This window comes from Heliangelus exortis, chromosome 20 (assembly GCF_036169615.1).
Source record: "Heliangelus exortis chromosome 20, bHelExo1.hap1, whole genome shotgun sequence".
Lineage (NCBI taxonomy): Eukaryota > Metazoa > Chordata > Aves > Apodiformes > Trochilidae > Heliangelus > Heliangelus exortis.
In genome coordinates, this window is record NC_092441.1 from 7,871,013 (window position 1) to 7,892,370 (window position 21,358).

General features: G+C 46.5%; 1 protein-coding gene across 1 annotated transcript in view; it reads left to right on the forward strand.

Moving 5' to 3' along the window:
* Window positions 1-21,358, forward strand: part of DNAH9 (dynein axonemal heavy chain 9) — a 170,928-nt gene that overhangs the window by 137,178 nt on the left and 12,392 nt on the right. The window contains exons 61-66 of the mRNA XM_071764710.1: window positions 1,572-1,720; window positions 5,526-5,653; window positions 12,710-12,937; window positions 16,845-17,036; window positions 17,831-18,022; window positions 18,769-18,939. Coding sequence (XP_071620811.1) covers window positions 1,572-1,720; window positions 5,526-5,653; window positions 12,710-12,937; window positions 16,845-17,036; window positions 17,831-18,022; window positions 18,769-18,939 — 1,060 coding nt within the window. The remainder of the gene's footprint in view (window positions 1-1,571; window positions 1,721-5,525; window positions 5,654-12,709; window positions 12,938-16,844; window positions 17,037-17,830; window positions 18,023-18,768; window positions 18,940-21,358) is intronic.

Sequence of the window (21,358 nt, forward strand, 5' to 3'; positions counted from 1 at the left end):
CTTACTGAAGACCATCAAGGAGCTTTTCACAACCCCTTTTACTCCTATGCTTCCACATCCACAAAGAGTTCAGATCAGTCCAACAGCTATTGGCAACAGATAACTTGGTCATGGTGAAGTCCTTGCAAAAGTGCTGGTACTTCTGCCTTGAGGGATAGATCTTAAAATAATGTGGGAAGACTAAGGACTCTGATAGCTGGTATATCAGATGAAGGTAACTCAGATAAAGGGTCTTAGGCAGCTGTGGCTTCTTCTAACCTAGGAAAGCTGTAAGACAGTTGTTTTTCTTGCATTCTAGTTTTGCTTTTCATTCTGGCACCATTTCTCAAGTCCTGCTGCCTCTACTGTGAACCACCCCTATGAATGCCTTGTTTGAAAAACACTGAGGTTAGGCATCTACCAGCCCTGTCTCTGAGCTCAGGCCTTCCTTTTCTGCACCTGTGCTCCATGTCAAAGTCTCCAAGTCACGTTAGTTGTGTTTCTGGACCTCTAAGACATGATGTTAAACAAGACTGTTGTGACCTCATATCTGGTGGACTTTTTAGAATTTTGTGGACGGAAGCTTTCCAGCAGCTCTTTATCAAATCTTAACCCAGAACAGAAAAATCTGCTTGAAAGAGGTACCAAACAAAGCTTTTTCTCTTGCAGTACCATAGGTATTTCTACACCAACTGCCTTTCCTTGCAGGAGACTCTTGCCTCTCTTAAGAAGACCTTGCCTGCCTTGTTCTGGTATCATCTACCAGGAGAAAACAGCCTCGTGTTTTAGTTCCCTGTGATACTGAGGTTTTCAAAAGACCTGAGTCATGTATCTGCAGCAGAAGATTAACTGCTCCTTCTTGGGGCTGGACTATAACATTCCTACCTTCAAATCAATGGTCACTGTATGGTTTTTATTTTAAAGCAGCAATTTTGGAAGCTCATCCTTGGGAAATCCAGCCTGGAACCCTCCCTGTGTTCAGGCAGGTGATGGAGAACTGAATTTTTTCCTGTTCACTCAGTTGTTTTTTCCTTGTGACTCTCATACAGAGGCTAAGCTACACACACTAAAATATTCTTAGCACTCTTCCCTTTGATCTTTCCAGAACAAAGTACTTTTGTAAATCATCTGGACTTTTTGTGACTTTCAGTGATAAATCTAAAGGGATGCTGTTTCCTCTCAAAACCTGTATGGATTACAAAGTACATGGCAGTTTTCTACACATTGCCTTAACTATTTCCTTTCTCCTGTGATACCTTTGTCAGAATCAAGGCAGTCCTTGTACTGAACTTCTGAATACATTGGGCTGGTGGGTCCCAGGGGGTTCCCTTCTTACTTCTTTTTGTTTGTCAGACATTGATGTGCCAAGGGGTCATTTTACCCCTTAAAAATACCAAACATTGCCACTAAGTGATAACTCCAGAAGCCCAACCTGCAGATCTTCTCTAAAATGAGTTCATGCCTACTTTTTTTCCATTTAGTTCCTAATTTGTTTGAATAAGGAAAATCAAAACTAATTAATTGATTATTTGCAGGGAAATCTGTCTTTTCTGAACAGTAGTAAACTGATAAAACTTTTCTCTTTCTGGCAGAGATTTTGTAGAAGAAAAGCTTGGCAGTAAATACGTGGTAGGGAGATCCCTGGATTTCGCAACAACCTTTGAGGAATCAGGACCTGCAACCCCCATATTTTTTATCCTGTCCCCAGGAGTTGATCCACTGAAGGATGTGGAGAAGCAAGGTAAATAAATCACATCTCCAGGCATAGCACAGCATTGCTCTTTATCTTCTGCATACTTATCTTGGCATATGATTCTTGTTCTGTTTGGTTTTTGGGTTTTTTTTTCCTCGTCTCTTTGAAGATAATGTAGTAATCTCTTAAAAATAGATAACTGTGAGAGCTTGTGGTTGTTTTGGGTTTTTATTTCTTCCATTTCTTAAAGGTTTTTGGATTTTCATCTAAAGCTTAAATTAAACTTGTTGGTTTTCCTGCAATGCCAGGATTCCCAGTGTGGTTCACACTGCAGTGATTTCTGAGTTGGTCTTCTGTGCAACCTGTAATTTACATCAGAGATATCTAATATGCTGTCAGATAGCTAAAAATAAGCACCAGCTCCCTACTACAATCTGCTGGTTAGTGGCAGAGTTTCCAGCTTTTAATCCCTTCCTTCCTGAGCTGATTTTGTACCAGATGTGGGTATCTGATACAGTGCTGTTGGCTGGCTTCAAGCTGAAGGGTCTTCTCCAAGGACCCTTATTTGAGAAGGCAGAGATCTCTGATATGCTCTGACTGCTGTAGCCAGTGCCTGTGCTGTAAAGCTGCCAATGTGCAGAATTGGCTCTGGGTCTCAGCTCCACTGTGGAAGAATTATCATTTTCAGCTTGACCACAACAATTACACCAAGTCTGGAAATGGGGTCACTTGTGATGGTTGAACAGAAGTAACTGTGGTCACTACTTTAGTGATGGGACAAGTGGGAAGTTTCAAGCTGGAAGAGGGGAGATTGAGATGAGATCTCAGGAAGAAATTGTTTGGTGTGAGGGTGCTGAGCCCCTGGCCCAGGTTGCCCAGAGAAGCTGTGGCTGCCCCATCCCTGGCAGTGTTCCAGCCCAGGTTGGATGGGGCTGGGAGCAACCTGGGCTGGTGGGAGGTGTCCCTGCCCATGGCAGGGGTGTGAGACTGGATGAGCTTTAAGGTCCCTTCCAACCCAAACCAGTCTGGGATTCTGTGACTAAAGACTGTGGAGGGACTCCATCCCTCTGCTGAGGGCTTAGATGCCTTTAGGTACAGCTTTAGGGCTACCCCAGGTTGCTCATCAGGTGTCCTTTCTCCTTATACATCAATCCACTCCACATATCTCCAGGACTATGGCTTGTGATCAAAACCCAGTGCTCCCAGGAGTGTGGAGTATAGTATCTTTAAATGGTAAATTAGATATCAGACTCCCATATTAGAGGTGCTGGGTGGTTTTTAGCAGTCAGGTCTCCAAACTAAGCCTCAGCAAAGCTGGAAGCCCCTGCGGAGAAACCAGTAACACTGAAGGAAGCCATTATCCAAGTGAATGGTGGAAAAATACTGACCTCTGGATTTCTTTTCTTCACTATGGTGTACCTTCTGGGTCATCCCAAAATAATGTTTGAGTCAGTCTTTACCCACATTCCCAGAATCATCTTGCAGAGATGTGAAAGCCCAGCTCAGCCTGAGCTCCAGCTCTGTTGCTCAGGGCCAGGATTCCCTCAGCCATGGGGAGTTCCTGCACTTTTCATTCTGTTTCCTGCTCCGTCTGCCCTGGTGCCAGGTCTCATTATTTTGAATTGAATGGAACCCCCCAAGGAAGGTCCTGTCATGTGCCTGCCTTCCCTTTGAAGCCACACTGTCCCTCCTGTGTTATTTTCTTGTACAGGAAATGAAGCACTCAAATCCAACCATGAATGGTTTAATTGGAATTGTAAAGATGAGTGTAGCTGAGCACCTGGAGTTAGTCAGCCAGAAAAGTTACAGCAACTAAAAGTGAAAAAATGAATAAATCTAATGCAATAAACCCATTGCCTCTCTGCAGCTGCACTGGCCTCACCTCCTGCCCCACTGGGGGCTGGGGTGAAGGCTTTAATAAATGTTTTCTCTTCCCTTCATTAGGCTTTATAGAAGTGCAAGTCTGTCTAGATAATTCTTGTGACTAGAAGTTAGCTCCTTCCAGATGCTGCCCACTCATGGGACCTTGCTTGGCAACATGGGGAGAACCCAGCAGCAAACACTGCTGGGCTCAGAATAGCTTCTGCCCTCCCTCTGCATTGTTGAATTGCCTCCCTGGGGCAACCTGCAACCTCCCTCTCCAAGCCAGCAAGGAAGGAGGAAGGATGGGGTCAGCTCATTGAGCACCTCTTTGCAGCCCTGTTCCTCTCTGAGAAGTGGAGATATTAATTTTATTAATCACCTGTTTTGGGGTAGTGCTCTGCCATCTTTCAGCTTTCCCCATCCTTACTTGAGAGGCTGGGTCTTGAAGGCAGAGGAGGAGGTTAGCAGCTCTCAAAGTTGGCAGCCACCAGACACAGGGAGAAAGAAAACTGGAAAATGTCAAATATGGGGAGAGCTGCACCTGGGGGTGTTGCTGTAGTAAGGCTAAGCAGATCTTGAGCAACTGGGAGAGTTTTTGTGTTCATTTTACTTATGGCCGTCTGTTTCCAGTCTTGTACCCCAAGCTGAATCCTAAGTCTTGGAAGACATATATTTTCCTTGTTTTACTCTGAAACTTGCCTACTTTTAGCAGAAATCAGCAATTAAGAGTGCACTGGCTGTATGAAGGCAAATCTGCATGCAGGGATAAGTGTGGGCAATCCCAAGGGGTCAGCACATGGGGACATCCTACTGTGATGTGTGGATGTTTGTTGGGCTGCTTCCCTCCAGCAGCAGAATTTGGTGCTCACCTTCTGAGGAGCACAGAGCAGAGAGAGTTTGCTCCAAGCAAGATGAGGAGCAACTGGTGTCCTCCATCTTGGAATGACAAACAGACTCAGAAAACTAAACTAAATTTTAGCCATGATCACTTAAAGGATCTGAGGCACTGGGATGTTACAGAGAAATCAAGGGAGTCTGAAGGAGGGTAACAGAAACAGTAAATAGCTGCCATCCTTCTTCGAGAGTAGGACAGTAAATGACATGAGTTTTGGGGGTCCCACCTTGCACTGTGCATATGTAGAAGGGACTGCAGGAAGTGGTCTGCAGGGGGTCCTGGAACCCCCTTTCTATGGGCTCTACTGCAATCTGCTGCCTGTGACCTCCCCACAGACATTGGGGTGCACCCAGAGGCAACCCCACACCTGCCAAGGTTCATAGAGATCTGTGAGAAATCTGGACCAATCTCTACATCCAAGAGACTTAGGAAGTCTTGGTCAAGGCCATGAGAAGCTCACAGAGGTTTCATTTCAGCTGAACGGGTTCCTAACCTTGTCTGAGAGGTTAGGAACAGGTTGTCCAGGGAAGTTGTGGCTGCCTCCTCCTTGTAGGTGTTGAAGCCCAGGATGGATGAGGCCTTGAGCAACCTTGTCCAGATGAGAGGTGTCCATGGCAGGGAGGTGGCAGTGGAAGGTCCCTTCCCACCTCAGCCATTCTATGATTTCATGATGCACCTTAGTGCTGGTTCTCACACATAGCACAGGGTGCATTTCCCCACCACACAGTGTCTTGTTCAAAGCCCGTTTAATCAGCAGGAAAAGATTTTAATTTGCTATCACTGTAAAATACATTTTTAAACACAGCTGCAGGGGAATAATGTTCCTTAAATAAGAGGCAGTTTGTTATAATGTACCTTCGTGTTGATGCTGCTCTGTAATTAAAAGTGGTTTGGAAGAAGCCACTGCTGTGCTCAGTGCTCTGGCAGAGAGGGCATGAGAGACAAGGTAAGTGTTATCAGCTGTGCAATAGCTCTTCTGTGAGGGGCTTTGATAAGATTGACTCTGCCAGGTGAGCTCAGCTATGCTGCCTGCACTTCCAGGGAACTGCTGAACATGGTGCTTTTTGGTTTGGTTTTGTTTTGTTTCTCTTTTAGGGAAGAAACTTGGTTATGCATTCAACAACAGGAATTTCCACAATGTTTCCCTTGGACAAGGCCAAGAGGTTGTTGCTGAGCAAGTTTTAGATCTGGCTGCAAAGGAAGGTCACTGGGTCATCCTGCAGGTATGGTGTCTTTGGCCACCACTGCCCCATGTCCCTCAACACCACATCTCCAAACTCTGGAACCCCTCCAGGAATGGGAACTGACTCAGCATTGCCAGAACCTTTCATGCTTGACCAGTGCTGCATCTGGGCTGTATCACATAGCAAATGTGGAGGAGCCACGTCCACAAACATAGGATGGGAACAGATGCATTGGTTTTTTGGGCAGCAAAAGGCAGAGTGGTGCCATCATTTTCCTAATTACTTAGTGGCCAACGCTGTGAGCAGAGTGACAACTGGTAGGTGACAGAGCTACTTTGTGTGGCCCAGCACAGGGAAGATGGTGGGGGAATTGAGAGGGCATCTTCAGAGGTGAGACTGGAGGACAACAAATTAATTGCCCTTGCTCTTACTCACTGTGATCCTGCCCCCTGACTGTTGGTGGTATAAGGGCTTCAGGGGAGGGATCAGGGATTGCTGACTCTGCAAGGATGAAACCTGTTCTTCCTTGACTTGTGGAGTGAGCTGAAAAAGCCTCAGGGTGTTACTGCTGAAATCCAGGCACCTGGGAGAGATGAGGATGTGGTGCAGCCCTCACTACCTACCAGGCAGGGCACCTTTGGTAAGGTGGCTGCTGTCATTCCTCAGCTGGGGGAAAGTACATTCCAGGGACTGGGTAAAATCTCTCTGAGGCTTCCAGAGTTCTGGAATTGCCTCTCTCCACATCAAGCATCAGCAAGCTTGTTGTTCAGAGACAGCTTGGTCTCTTAGAGGTATAAGTGGGTGTTGATGATGGGGTCTGTGCTCACCTGTTTTGGTCTCTGGGTCCTATGGCAGAGTTCATGTGATCACTGGGCTGGCTCTGGAGGGATGGAGCCATTCCTGAGTGTGTGTGGCACCTTCTCATTTGATGGAAGCCCATGCTCCCATGGACAGTAAGCATGGCTAAGGGAAGAGAATCTCTGCAGAGCCTCCGGGTCCTTTTTTTCATACCTCAAGATGATGCAATGAGCACTGAGGTGTTGGGCTGCCCCTGGACTGCAAAGTCCAGCTTGCAGGTTTACTGGGAAATCAGCAACAGTTTTCTAAGAGCATCTCAGAGCAGTATGAGACTTTGTAAAAACGACTAATTCTGATGGCTGCAGGAGGTGATTTTTGAAGGAAAGAGCCACTTTCAGAAATGTGCAAGGTCTCCAGTTGCTGTCAGCAAAGGGAAGGCATTGTGGAGTGCATGCTGCTTTATATATTTGTGTGGTGCTATTTCTGATGGTTACCATAGCGACACTTGCATCCTCTGGTATATGTTCTGCCTTGTGAAGTACAAACACAGAGGTGCTTGGAAGTGAATTCCCACAGAAAAGCCTCTGGTGCTCCCATGGTTTCACTCCTGCACCCCACTCCATCTCTTGCCACAGCCTCTCATTCTGGTACCTGCACTCGTGCTCCAAAATGCAAAGTGGGGAAATTACACAGGGCAAGGCCCTGGGGCAGTGGTCAGTGTGCATGGGAAGGTGCTTCAGTTTTCTTTATTGCCTTCTTTTCAGCAGTTTGCTTTTGAGACATGTTTAACCCCCACCCTCCATTCATAAAGCAAGGTAATGAATTTGAAAGCCTGGCCTATTTCTGCCTGCAGCACAGAGACTGCCATGAGCTGTGAAAACCCAAAGATGTCAGGGAATTGTCTTTTCCCCTTGTACAGCAGCTCTTCCACAGGCTTCAAAATCTGGCTGAGAAAAAAACGGGATAAAGCAAGGGATTACCTTGCTGTGTCCTGAGCAAATGTGTCTTTAGGAGGGTGTCAAGCAGGTGCAGTGTGGTTCAGGGAGATAGCATTGGGAGTGCATGGATTATCCCCCTTTCTCCCAAATAAGATCTAGAAGTAGCCCAAGAAACTGGTAGGAGGCAGGTTTCAACCCAAGCAAGAGAAGGTTCTTCCATAAACATACAGCTCATGGGGACTGGTGCAGTAACTGTCTTGTGTCTTTATTGATTAGTGGTGTACCAGTCCATTGCTATGGCCACATATGTTGTCATTAGGCATATTCTGTCAAGTTGTGTTATCTGACCCTGAAAATTAATATGCCAGGTTTCCTTCAAACCTGTGAATCCCCTCCACAGCATTTCTCTCTGTTTTCTGCAGATACATTCACCTGACCAAGTCACGAGTTCTTAGTGCTAACCCACGTTTCCTGCATATTCCTTTTTTCCATCACTTCTGACACAAAAGGATTGTGTAGAAATGCACTCAATTCTCAGTAGGTCAGAAATATTCCCTAAGTCAGCTGTTGGACAAACAATGAGTGTTGGTGTCATGTCAAGAGAAGCAAAAGCAATTATTTTTCAGCCATCTAAAACTAGGAAGAAGCTACCAATAAAAGATGAAAATACTCAAGGTCAGGTGTGTAGTCTGTGATTAAGCTGATACCAAATGCATAATTTTTCTTCTGCTATTTTCTTGAGCTTTTTCACTCTATTGCTAAATCTCTGTCATTGTTTGAGACACTTTGGTTACAGGTTTCAGCCCCCTCCCACTTTATTATTGGCATTGTGTTTTTAGATTGAGTTGGCTGCCAACACGAGCACAACCCTAAATCTGTGCAGGGAAGGAGGCAATTTATACAGTTCTAAATAAGAAATGTTGTTCCCAGCCATGTGAATCAGCAACAGGACTTGAAAGTGAAAATTGTCCATGATCTTAGAGGTCTTTTCCAACCATGACTATTCCGTGATTCTGTAAATAATTCTCTTGACTATGAAGCAGCTGCTGTCTCAGAGATGGAGGCTTGACCTCTGGCAGGAGTCCTCTAGCAATTTATTTGACTTAAGACACCAAGACGGCCCCATAAAATCTTGTGCAAAAGAGGGCACTATTGAACAGGGAGTAAGGAAATGGAAAGGATTAAATCCACATTTTTAAAAGACATTACGGTCTTGAAACTACAGTTGCACACTTGCTGTGTTATTTTCTGATACTCCTGAAGCCAGGGGGAGTAACATCTCTCCTTTCCACTAGAAAGCTTCAGAAAGCACCACACATCCCCTGTGACTTCAGGAGCATGCAAGAGACAACTTCCCCTGACCCAGCCCCATGGGTGCCTCTTGCAGGCTGGGGAAGAGCCAGTACCTCTCATCAGAGTGAGCCATGGGATGCTTCACAGCCATCTGGTTCAAGATTAGGTGACCTACCTTCTCCATGGCTCTCCAGAGGGATGACTACTCCATCTGCAGACATCTTAGACATCAGATTTACCCATGTCCAGTACCTTTGAAAACTCAGTTATGCCCAGTGATAGGACAAGAGGCAACAGATTTAAACTTAAGCATAGGAGGTTCCATATAAACATGAGGAAAAAAATTTTTACTGCGAGGGTGCCAGAGCCCTGGCCCAGGCTGCTCAGAGAGGTTGTGGAGTCTCCTTCCCTGGAGACATTCAGAGCCCACCTGGATGTGTTCTGTGTGACTGCTATGGGGGACCCTGCTCTGGCAGGGGGTTTGGACTCAGTGATCTTTTGAGGTCCCTTCCAACCCCTCACTTTCTGTGATTCTCTCAACTTCTACAAAAGCCCAAGACAATATATTCACAGTTATGTGCTGTATGGAAATGCACTTCCACTTACTCATTTTAAACTTGAAGTCTGCTCTATTCACTTCTCCATTCTTATTCTTCACTCACCCTCTCCACCTTGATCTCTTTTCTCTCCAAATTGACAAGTCCATATCAATTTATCATCTCCTTTTGTGAAAGCTCTATCCTTTTGGGGGTAGAGAAGTGAGAACCGGGTATTGTTCTCAAGATGGAAGCCCACCATGGATTTATGGTTTGGCATAATAAGATTTGCAGTGTTACTCTCTGTTCCTTTACTGACATTTGATTGCTTTCACACTGTTAAGCATTCAACTGTTATTTGCAGGAAATAACCATAAGGACTCTGAGACCTCTTCACTGAGTGGTAATATCTAATTCTGAACCCATCATGGTTTATATCCATAGCTAGGGTTGTTTTCCTTGTGTGCATTACTTTGCGTCCATCAGCACTGAATTTCTTCCTCCCTATCATTCTCAGTCACTTAGAATGCTGACATACTGCTGCTGTTCTTTACCACTAGCCTTTATTTTCATTACTCATTATTACTTTGTCTTATGACTAATTTTGTCAGCTCACTGATCATTTGCTTTTTCAACTGTTTGTTAATGTGGTGAGGAGCTCAAGCTCCATCAGTAGTTTCCCACCTCCCATTTTCTGTGCCTTAACCAGCTGGTAGCCTATGAGACCTTTCCTCTCAGCTGCAGGAATACTGGTAACTGAAAGAGAAAGAGCTGATACTGATGAAAATCCAAACCTGGAGACACACTGATCCATGGAGACAATTCCTTCCCCAGCTGCCTGCTGGAGCTCACCTGTCTGAAAGGGAGTTTATAGAGATAAGCTCAGATTTGGAGATTCCCCTTTTAACTGCCTAGAATCACAGAACCACAGCCTGGGCTGGAACACTGCCAGGGATGGGGCAGCCACAGCTTCTCTGGGCAACCTGGGCCAGGGGCTCAGCACCCTCACACCAAACAATTTCTTCCTCAGATCTCATCTCAATCTCCCCTCTTCCACTTTGAAACTTCTTCCTTGCCATGTCACTCCATTTCCCTGTGAAAATGGGTGAGAAGTTTCAGGTTACTGCTTTTATCTGGCTCACACTGGTTGTGTGTTAGTTCCTGATGTGTTGGAGCCCTGGTGCCTACCAAGGAGTAAGGCAGCTCCTCCATATCCAAGTGCCTTCAGGGTGGATACCACCTCATCCTACTCAATTGTTATTGCTAAGTTATAATTTTTTCTGAAGAAAATCTTCATCTACTGCTTTAGTCCAAGAGTTTCCAATGATTTACGGATAGGAGCATCTTTTATATGAGAGGAGGCTGAGATAGCTGAGATATTTTAACCTCACAAAGTGATGGTTCAGAAGAGTTTGTCAGTGTGTTTGAATACCTCAGGGCAGGGGGAGTACAGAAGATGGAGCCTGACTCTTCATAGTGGTGCCCAGTGAAAAAGTAAGAGATAATGGGCACAAATTGTAATACAGAGTCCCCTTAAAAATAATTTTTATCCAAATAATTTTTAACCCAACTGGATGCAGTTAATAACCTGCTCTAGATTACCCTAGAAGGATTGGGTGGATGATCTCCAGAGTTGTCCCCAGCCTGAGCATTTGGGTGGCTCCACCATGTAACACGTGGTGACACCAAGACTTCCCCAAGCTCTTCAGTGAATATTTGGATTGCCAGGAAGCTGAACATGAGCCAGCAGTGTGCCCAGGTGGCCTCCTGGAATCCTGGACTGGATCAGGAACAGTGTGGCCAACAGGTCCAGGGAAGGGATTCTGCCCCTGTGCTCAGCCCTGGTGAGGCCACAGCTTGAGTCCTGTGTCCAGTTCTGGGCCCCTCAGCTCAGGAAGGAGATTGAGGTCCTGGAGCAGGTCCAAAGGAGGCAACTGGGCTGGTGAAGGGATCCAGCACAGATCCTATGAGGAGAGGCTGAGGGAGCTGGGGGTGTTGAGGCTGGAGAAGAGGAGGCTCAGGGGAGACCTCATCACTCTCTACAACTCCCTGAAAGGAGGTTGGAGCCAGGGGGGGGTCGGGCTCTTTTCCCAGGCAACTCTCAGCAAGACAAGAGGTCATGGGCTTAAGCTCTGCCAGGGGAGGTTTAGGTTGGATATTAGGAAGAAATTCTTTCCAGAGAGGGTGATCAGCCATTGGAATGGGCTGCCCAGGGAGGGGATGGATTCTCCATCCCAGGAGGTTTTTAAGAAGAGACTGGATATGGCACTGAGTGCCATGGGCTGGGAACCACAGTGGCAGTGGATCAAGGGTTGGACTTGATGATCTCAGAGGTCCCTACCTGGATGATTCTGTGGTTCTGTGATTCCTGCACATACAAGCTGTTTTGTAATGGCCTTGCCTTTCTTGGGCACTTCCTGTACACCTTCATCATCTTTTATTTTTACAGGCTTTCTGGTAGGCTGCTGGCTTCTAGAAAGGCTTTATGATTAGGTTTTATGATTTTCAGAATATTGCTTCTTAAAGCCTTTTCTGCCCTTAAAATGACTGGGTTTTGTGCTGTTTTCTGTTATTCTCATTTGGACACAGTTTTCACTTTCTGAAGAATGTAATTTTATTCCTAATAGTCTCCATTACTCTGCTATTTAACCATGAGAGCTCTTTTCTGGTCTTTTTTATAGATGCTATATATTTATTCTAAGCCTCTAATGGAGGTTCTTTATGTAATTTCCTTGCCACCTGCAAACAGTTTATCTTTTTGGTGGCAACTTTTAATTGTGTTTTATCAAGTTCTTTGTCCTGTCTTTGGATGGGATAAGTCATCTTCTGGAGTGCCTGTTAACACAGTCAGTTTGGATGATCCAACTAACTTTACACTAAGGGCAGTTTCATCCCACCAATCCCTGCTGTATGTGTCCTGCTGCATTCCTAATACACAAAAATAAAAAGCTGCTTTCTTACCTGGGAACTACAAGGCTGTGTATGGCTCTAGCTGAAAAATGGAGGCTTCTTCTCATCCGTTTCACGATCTCCACATAACACTGCTCAGTTTTCTGACAGATATGGCTTATGAGTTGCAGGAGTAAATAAATATTTTATGTTGAAGATCTTTGTAAAACCACCTGTGTGACTTATTTTTTTCTCCCCAGTAACTGCTATGGAGGCTCCTCACTGTTATGCTGTTAAAAATGAACAAACATTTTCATTTGATCTGGGGAAATAACTCCCCTTTATCAGCTGTACGTTGCTGTGACAAGAAGAGCATCATCCCCTACAACTCAAACAACCCGACAGTGACTTGCTCCATTACTGGTTATTTCTACTGCTTATTTTTAAGTTTAAAAGTATTGTTGATATGACAGAATATTTGGGGCTGTGAATTACACACAGGGACAACTGGGACAAGCACCAACATCAAGGGCATGGCCTTGGCAGGTGCCATTCAATTGTGTGATGGATTTAGTGCATGCTTAGGGTGGGTGCAAATGAGGGGGGACTTACAGAGCCTTTGTCCCCTTTGTCCCTGCCAGAACATCCACCTGGTGGCCAAGTGGCTGAGTTCTCTGGAGAAGAAGCTGGAGCAGCACAGTGAGGGCAGCCACCAGAATTTCCGTGTCTTCATCAGCGCAGAGCCAGCACCCTCCCCTGACAGTCACATCATTCCTCAGGGCATCCTGCAGAATTCCATCAAAATTACCAACGAGGCCCCCACTGGGATGCATGCCAACCTGCACAAAGCCCTTGACAACTTCAACCAGGTAGGAGGGAAGAGGGGTTCATTCTGGGGACTTCCAATAGACCAGCTTGGAGCTGCTGGAGCCCCATGGGGAGTCCTCTAGTCTCTGGATCCAAGCACTGTGTAATCTCTGGATTCAACAATTGTCCTGTCCTGTCCTGTCCTGTCCTGTCCTGTCCTGTCCTGTCCTGTCCTGTCCTCTCCTCTCCTCTCCTCTCCTCTCCTCTCCTCTCCTCTCCTCTCTTCTCCTCTCCTCTCCTCACATCCCAGATCTCTTTCCAAGCACCACTTTTCCCCAAAGACAACTCAGGTAACCCTGAACAACCTCTTTCATGTAGAAGATCACAGGATACCAGACTTCTGCCTGCTTTAATAATTTCCTCACTGATGTGTGATGTGTGTTCCTCAAAAAGGCCATTTTGTGACATGCTGCATTCAGAAGTTAGATTCTGCAGGTTCAACCCTACTTTTTTACCTCTCTGTTTAATTGTGGTTAGAAGTTCATAAGCACTGATAGGTCACACCCCACATCATTCCTCAGAGCTGTGCTGGGTGCTCAAAACCTGGCTGGCATCTGGGGTGGTGTAAAATGGAGCTGGAATCTCCCTGCAGGGAGGACTTGCATTGCCAGACAGGGTGAAGTTGGCCACCTTGAGACGTGGCAGCCTATGAGAAAAGCAGGTTGCTGGTTGTTTTTATTCCCTAGTGACCACATGCATATCCTTCTGTGGCAGCAGCCACCACTCCTGCTCTTTGCTGCTGGAGCCTCAGCTGAGTCCCTTGTGCAGGGGACACCAAAGCAAAGCATGGGGAAATGGTGGGAAGTACTCTTGGTGCTGCAGAGAGCAGACACGGGTGTTTGAGTCATCATAACGTGGTGATGAAATGAGATGGGCTTCATGGCCTCACTCAGCAGCTGTGAGTACCATGGGGCTGCTGCCAGCAGTGGGGCAGGGAGGAGGTGCCAGCTCAGCCTCGCTGCTTCTGCTGACCCTGTTCTGCACAAGACACAAGAGCTAAGGGCTAACAGCTTGCATTTGTGGTGACACCTTTTCCAGAGACAGGCTGTGGCCTTCTGCTGCCCTGAGTGCTCACTCCCTTCACTCACACATCACTGTCACCTCGGTGTGCCCAGCTCTCACAGCAGAACCCCAGCTCTCAGATCTCCAGCAGACCTTTTACCTCTCAGACTACCTTTTTGTGTCACTAGCACTGAAGTTGTTAAGGCTGATGACTGTGCCAGGAACATGCAGAGCAAACCTTGCAGGATTTTATTTGGCCTCTTGTCTTCTGGGAGCGGGCAGGAACAACCCCAGCCCATTGTGGAGCCCAAGCACCACTCCATGGGGCAGAGAACCACGGCAGCTCACCACTATTTTTGCACTTAGACTTGGTTATGGAAGGAATCTGAAGTGCAGGAACTAAAATGACCAAGTAGGTGAGGCGGGGAGGCACTATGCAAGGATTAATGGGAGCAGTCAGGAAAGATTATTCCATTTTTATCTCCTGTCATTCATCATGAACTTTACCGAACGTCCTGGGGAGCAAGGGAGGGGAGAACCTTCACCCCAAGTAACGTTTTCATCCTGCCTCTGCTCATTTCAATCAGATAGTAATTAGCATTTTCTAAATTGCTGGAGTATTATAAAACGCCTCTTATCAGAAATCCTGTAGCGAGTGGGTTGGGCCCCTTTACACCTCATTTCCCTGCTTTATACAGAATGGATGTTCAAATTTAGCTTTCAGCTGAAAGCCACAAAGAAGGACCATTATTCCGTGCTCAGAATATTGTTCTGCTTTGTAGTGGAAGAAAAATGCACAACTAAATGGAGAGGCCGAATGAGACTGAGCTGGGTTCTTACCCACTGCTCCTTCAGGCAGTGAAGCTCCCCATGAAGTCCAGGGACATTTTCTAAAACTGGAAGAGTGCTCAGTGAATATTTGAATCAGTTCTTCATCAGGTTGCTGATAATAGAAGAGAGTTTAGAGAGTTGTGTAATCAAGGGGAAAGCAGGGTTTGGGATGTTCTTGATCATCTTATGCAGTTACTCAATGCCTTGCACTTTAGAATAATGGATTCTCCCCTTTTCAGCACAGCCCCCAAGCTCTGTTATGCTCCCCAGCTGATAAGAGGTCTAACACTGTAATTTTTTTAGATAGAGATAAGGAAGGGAAGTCACATGAGTGCCCTTTGTAGTCTTTGTCACACATCAGAGTGGATTTGAAGGGATTGTCCCAGGGGAAGGATGGAGGGGCTGGAGTAGCTACTCCCTGGTTATCAGCTGCACAGGTCAGAGCCACAGCACGCTGGGTAGGGTTTGCAGAGACAGAGATGAAGGCTCAGACAACCCTTCCCAGCACATTCACCTCCCAGGTCTGGCGAAATCTTAACTTTTGGCTGTTGGAGATCCTTTCAGGTTCCTGCTGTGGGGCAGGGGATCTGCTGCACAGCAAGGGCCAGAGCTGGGCAAGCCCCTTCCCATCTTCAGCCATGGAAAGGGAGATCAGCTTCCCTCTGGAGAGCTGAGCTTCAGCTTCAAGCCATGCACACAGCTCCAGCCCTTCAGCCTTTCTGCTGCTCTACTCTCCTCTAGCACCAGGGAGGGAGTTCTCTCCCACTAAAGGAGCTGGGGGTGTTTAGCACCTGGAGAGGAGAAGGCTCCAGGGGGACCTAACAGTGACTTTCCAGTATCTGAAGGGGCTACAGGAACTGTAGGGACTGTGTGCAAGGGCCTGGAGTGAATGGAATGAGGGGCAATGGTTTTAATTTAGAGAAATTTAGATTGGATATTAGGAACAAGTTCTTTACCACGAGGGTAGTAGAAAGATGGCACAGGTTGCCCAGGGAGGTGGTTGAGGCCTCTTCCCTGGAGATGTTCAAGGTGAGGCTTGAGGAAGCTCTGAGCAGCCTGATCTGGGTGAGGGTGTCCCTGCTGACTGCAGGGCTTGGACTGGATGACCTTGAGAGGTCCCTTCCAACCCAAATTGTTCTGTGTTTCTATGATTTTGTAACACTGATGCTCAGCCTGCTCCCCTGAGTGTGTGCCTGCTGAGACATCACTTCCAGCACTGTTCAGATTTATTTGGAGAGCAGTTTCCTTTGTTCATTTTCATTGATTAAATGACTCAGGCTCCCTCCTCTCCACTTCCAACATCACTACTCTGCCTATTTGTTTGTAGATATTCAAACTTGCATCACCTGGAAACTGGGCTTGCTCCACAGCCCCTGTTGCTGTGCTGGCTTTAAAGGGCTCCATTAGATTTTATGGTTTTTTTCACAAGTGTTTGATCTCCCCTACCTGGATTTTTAGCAGTTTCTCACATCCCTCCTTTGATGTGCTGCACAGGTCCTGCTGTCAGCAAATACACTGCTGCACACATGGCCAGGCAGGCTTTGTGCAGGGGGTGACAGCAGCAGGTAACAGCAGTGGGCACACAGCCTGCCTAGGAGAGCACCCTACAGCTAAGGGAAACCCTGCCCCAGGGAAACCTTTTGGACACAAGAGGCAGGAGGGACTTTAGTTTCTCCAGATACAGCTCTCCATGGCAGGAGCCTGGCTTGGGGCCACAGTCCCACCACTGGCACACTTGCCTGGTGAGGTGCCTCTCTCCATCCCTCCAGAGTGGGATATGGGGCATGCTGGGTGGGTGCACATGTCCTTCCTTCTTGGCTGGCAGTATCTGTGTGCTGTATATCTGTGCAAAGCTGCTTTGAGTTGGAAAATAAAGCATTAATTCAGAACATATGCATCAGACTTTGCTGATACATTTGCAATGCAAAGCCACCAGCTTAGAAAATCATTGAACGTGTAAATTATGCAGAAATGAAGTGACTGAGCAAAGCAACCCACCCTTGTCCAAAGTCTGGTGAACTTGAGAGACACTGAGATCGAGTGGACTTACACAGCTCTGCCTCTCCTGTGCTGCAGGATACCCTGGAGATGTGCACCCGGGAGAATGAGTTCAAGAGCATCCTCTTTGCCCTCTGCTACTTCCATGCTGTGGTGGCAGAAAGACGGAAGTTTGGTCCCCAAGGCTGGAACCATTCCTACCCCTTTAACACTGGAGACCTCACTATCTCTGTGAATGTGCTGTATAATTACCTGGAGGCCAGCTCAAAGGTATGGGACTCAAAGATGGGCTGCTTTATAGGGCATGTTGTGACAGGACAAGGGGTAGCCTTAAAATGGAAGAGAGATTTAGGCCAAACATCAGGAAGAAATTCTTCACTCTGCGGGTGCTGAGCCCCTGTCCCAGGTTGCCCAGAGAAGCTGTGGCTGCCCCATCCCTGGCAGTGTTCCAGCCCAGGGTGGATGGGGCTTGGAGCAATCTGGGCTGGTGAGAGGTGTCCCTGACCATGGCAGGGAGTTGGAAATAGATGATCTTTCAGGTCATTCCCAAACCAAACCTGTCTGGTATTCTATGATTCTATGGTTGGTGGCTTGTAACCACCAGCAATAGACTGACCTGTGCTGAAACTCCTGGGAAGTCTCCTTAAATGCCATTTCCTTGGTATCTTTAGTCTGATAACTTCACAGTCCAGTGTACCTTTGTGGTGAGATGGGAAGCTGCAGTGTCTCCTGTATCTGTAGTGCCTTACAAATCATAGCAAATTATGCCTGTGGTCTTTATTAATTGAAAATACGCAGTGGTCTTTGGTTCAACAGAGCTTAGAATAAATTTGCATTTCAGTGTGAAAGTACAGGGAATCTGTGCTGTGATTCAGTTTTCCTTGGGCAGGATTTAACTGCTACATAATGTTTGTTTACTTAGAAAACTGAAATAGTGAAGTGGAAGCCCTTCAGCTCACTGATCAGAAGATCACTGCTTCATTCTGTAGTCTGCAGCTCAACCACATGGCTGGAGGAGCTCTGGTTGCCTGAACTCTCTCACATCCTCCTGCTTCATCCTTCAGGTGCCATACGATGATTTACGTTACCTCTTTGGTGAGATCATGTATGGAGGTCACATCACAGATGACTGGGACAGGAGGCTTTGTAAAACCTATTTGGAAGAATTTATTAAGCCAGAAATGCTAGAAGGAGAATTCTTCCTTGCTCCAGGTTTCCCTCTCCCAGGGAACATGGACTACAATGGCTACCATCAGGTAAGCTCTTTGTTTTCCAACATTATTTATACACATAAATATAACGTCTTCCATAACTGCCTTATAATCTGTTTTAGGAGGCAGTGAATAGGGCTGCAGTGTTTCAGCACACCTCCTGTTATGCCCCATTATGTTCTGTTTCTGTAGATGTTTCAGCATTCCCTTGGCTGAACCAAGTCTAATGGTAATTTGCTACTTCATCACAGGCTCATTCTGTTTGTGCATGAATAGAACAACTGTATTGGTTCTTGAGACTTGAGCAGGGCTCCTGGAAAATTACATCCACATACTGTTTGCTGAAATGGCCCTTTCAAGCTCCTTTTATCATCAGTTTCAATGAGACACACTGAAGAGTCTTGTTGATCTACTTACTGATCTCATCTGTTCTTTGTACACAAATGCGGTCGCAGCGATGGGCATATTAGGCTGGTTTTGTTCATAAAACTTAACTACTGGAAGCTAAATTCCCACAAGAGATTTCAGGATATTGATGCTGAAATGTACAGTGGATAATTGCTAGAGAAGGCCCAGGCCTGAGATATGTAAGCAAGCCAAACTGTACCAATTACTGAATTTTCACAGCAGGAGTAGAAGCCGTTCTGTAATAATTGTGCGTTCCTTTCTCCCACCCCTTTGCTGGTGTTTCAGCCACAAAGCAGAGTTCTCTCAGCCTGATAATTCCAGCACAGTGAACTCTGCAGGCAAAGTGTGCTGGGCTTCACCTGAACCTGAATTTCTCTGCACAGTACATAGATGATGCCTTGCCTCCAGAGTCTCCTTATCTGTACGGCCTCCATCCCAACGCTGAGATTGGCTTCCTGACCCAGAGCTCGGAGAGGCTCTTCCGTGTCCTGTTGGAGATGCAGCCCCGAGACAGCAGCGTGGGTGAAGGAGGAGTGGTGACCAGGGAAGAAACGGTGAGAGTGGTAGAGGAAGGAGCTCTTGAATTTTGATACCTGGCTCATTCATGAGTAGTCCTGTCTAGCTCCAGTTTGTCTCACAGCTACCCAGGGTAGGGCTTTTTGCATAGGTGTGTAGTGAGAGGACAACAAGTAAGGGTTTAAAACATGAAAAGGGGAGGTTTACGTTAGACATTAGGAAAAAATTCTTTCCTGTGAGGGTGGTGAAACACTGGAACAGGTTGTCCAGGGAAGTTGTGGCTGCCCCCTCCCTGGAAGTGTTGAAGGCCAGGTTGGATGGGGTTTGAAGCAAACTGGTCTGGTGGGAGGTGTCTCTGCCCATACAAAGGGTTGGAACTGGATGATCTTTAAGGTGCCTTCCACCCCAAACATTCCATCATTCTATGATAATGTTTTCTGTCCTTTCCAGGCGCAAGCCAAGTGTCTAAAATCAGCAGTCTCTTATTATTCAGAACATCACCATGGTGGGATGTAATTGAAGTCTTTTCAGTAATAGGACAGTGGCTTCTAATTACCCCCTGAACTGCAGTGTCTTCATTATCATCCTGTGAGGATGTTGCAAATAAACCTTCAGTGGCCTCCCCTGCCTCTGAGCCACCCTGTGGAGCAGGCTGTGCCTGGCACAGCAGTGGGTGCCCTGAGCACTGTCTGCTGGGTACAGTCACCCAGAGCTCACCCCATCTTTTACTGCTGCCACCAGATCCCACCCATCTCCCAGGTTCCCAAGGACCTTGTAATTCCTTATTCCCAGCTGAACTCCTTTGTTATGCCTATGTACCAGGCTGCTTTCAGCCCTTCCTCTCCAAACTCACAGCTCATTAAAATCTGGCATTCATAACAGGATCTGAAAGCAGCCAACTGCAGCTCTGTTTTTTATTTCTGCAATCTTAAGGTCCCAGCTCTGTTTCAAGCTTTGCAAATTAATGAATGGCTAATAGAAAGCTCTTAGGAAGTCTGTGGTTTCACATGTTTCCTTTGGCTTGGTGTGGAGCTCAGGAACTTCTTGTCTTAGCCCAAGGGGCTCTTAGATGTGGTCAGCTTTTTCAATTTTCAGTCCGTACTGGAATTGAAGGTGAGGGAAATAATCCAGAGGTAGCGAAGCCAAAAGAGTTTCTTATTGCTGGCAGATGTGACTACCTCTCTTTCCCTCCAGATCCTTTTGCTATTGAAATACAATTAAACTTCTTGGCCAGAGAAGCAAAATCAGTAGTGAGTGATCCAACAGTATCATCAGAGGGCATGGCTATGGCTACCCTGCAAACTCCTGGTGACTATTAAGAAGACTGTCACAGGAGCACAGAAGTCCTCATGGCTTTTGTGATCTCTCTGTGAAGAAAAGCTGCTGAAAACAGCCCTAGCTGGGCCCAAGGGGATGCTGCCTCAGATGGTTTTCTTTTGGGAGTGGTCTCTCTCCTTTACCTGAGCTCTGGCTGTATCCCTTCCATTTGATCCTTGAATGAGAACGAGTTCAGAGCTGTCTCTCAGCTCCTCCAGTTGAGGATTTCCAGCCCCTGGTTTGGCTGAGGTGCTTTGGTGAAGCTCTCAGGGTCACGGTGAGCCTGGCATTTTCCTGAGGCTGTGACACAGCCCAGTCACTCCCACAGGTTTCTGAGGCCACAGAAAGGAGGAAAGCCTTCTGAGGAAAGGAGCTGTAATTGCTGTGAAAAAAAAATCAGAGCCAAAGGGATTTGCAGGGGAATTTTGAATTAGAGGATGTTTCTGTACTGCACCTGAGGTGCAGCTGAAGAGCTTTTCCAGCTGAGCTTTAACTTGAGCCCCCTGGCTGGATGCAGTGAGAACCTCACATCATCACCTCTGCCTAAGGGCTGAGGTGAGTGTGGAGGGGTTGGAAAAACAGCAGGGGGTGCAAATTGGAGTATAGAGCCCAAACTATGTGTATTGGTGAGCATGGCACTAACATTCCCCTGGGCTGCCTCTGCCATGGGCTGGCAGCTGTCACTGTCACCTGCACTCCAGGTTTTGCACATCAGGGCAGAGAGTTGTAAGTGTGTGTTATGTATTCCTGAAAAATCCCCAGGAAGCACAAGTCATGCTCAGATTCCAGCAGAAAAGTAGAGCAAAGCATTGGGTGAGGCTTCCATGAGGCTTCCATACCAAGCTAAGGGCCAGTCAAACCTGAGAGATAACAGGTGACAGAATTAAGGGCTTCATGCCACGTTGTCAAGCAGAAAGGGGTTTGTCTGGTTTATTTATTTTTTAGACACTAGAAACACCTTGTGGCTTTGGAGCTTCCCCTGTTTAGTATTTAGAGATATAAAACACTATTTCCAAAACAAGTGATTGTGACCAGCAAATAATTTTCTTTCTTTTTGCTTTTCTTCCACAGCTCTGCTAGTTCAAAATGCTGAATTTCAGCTTAAAATTAAATTTTATATAATCACCTCTCTCTAGCAAT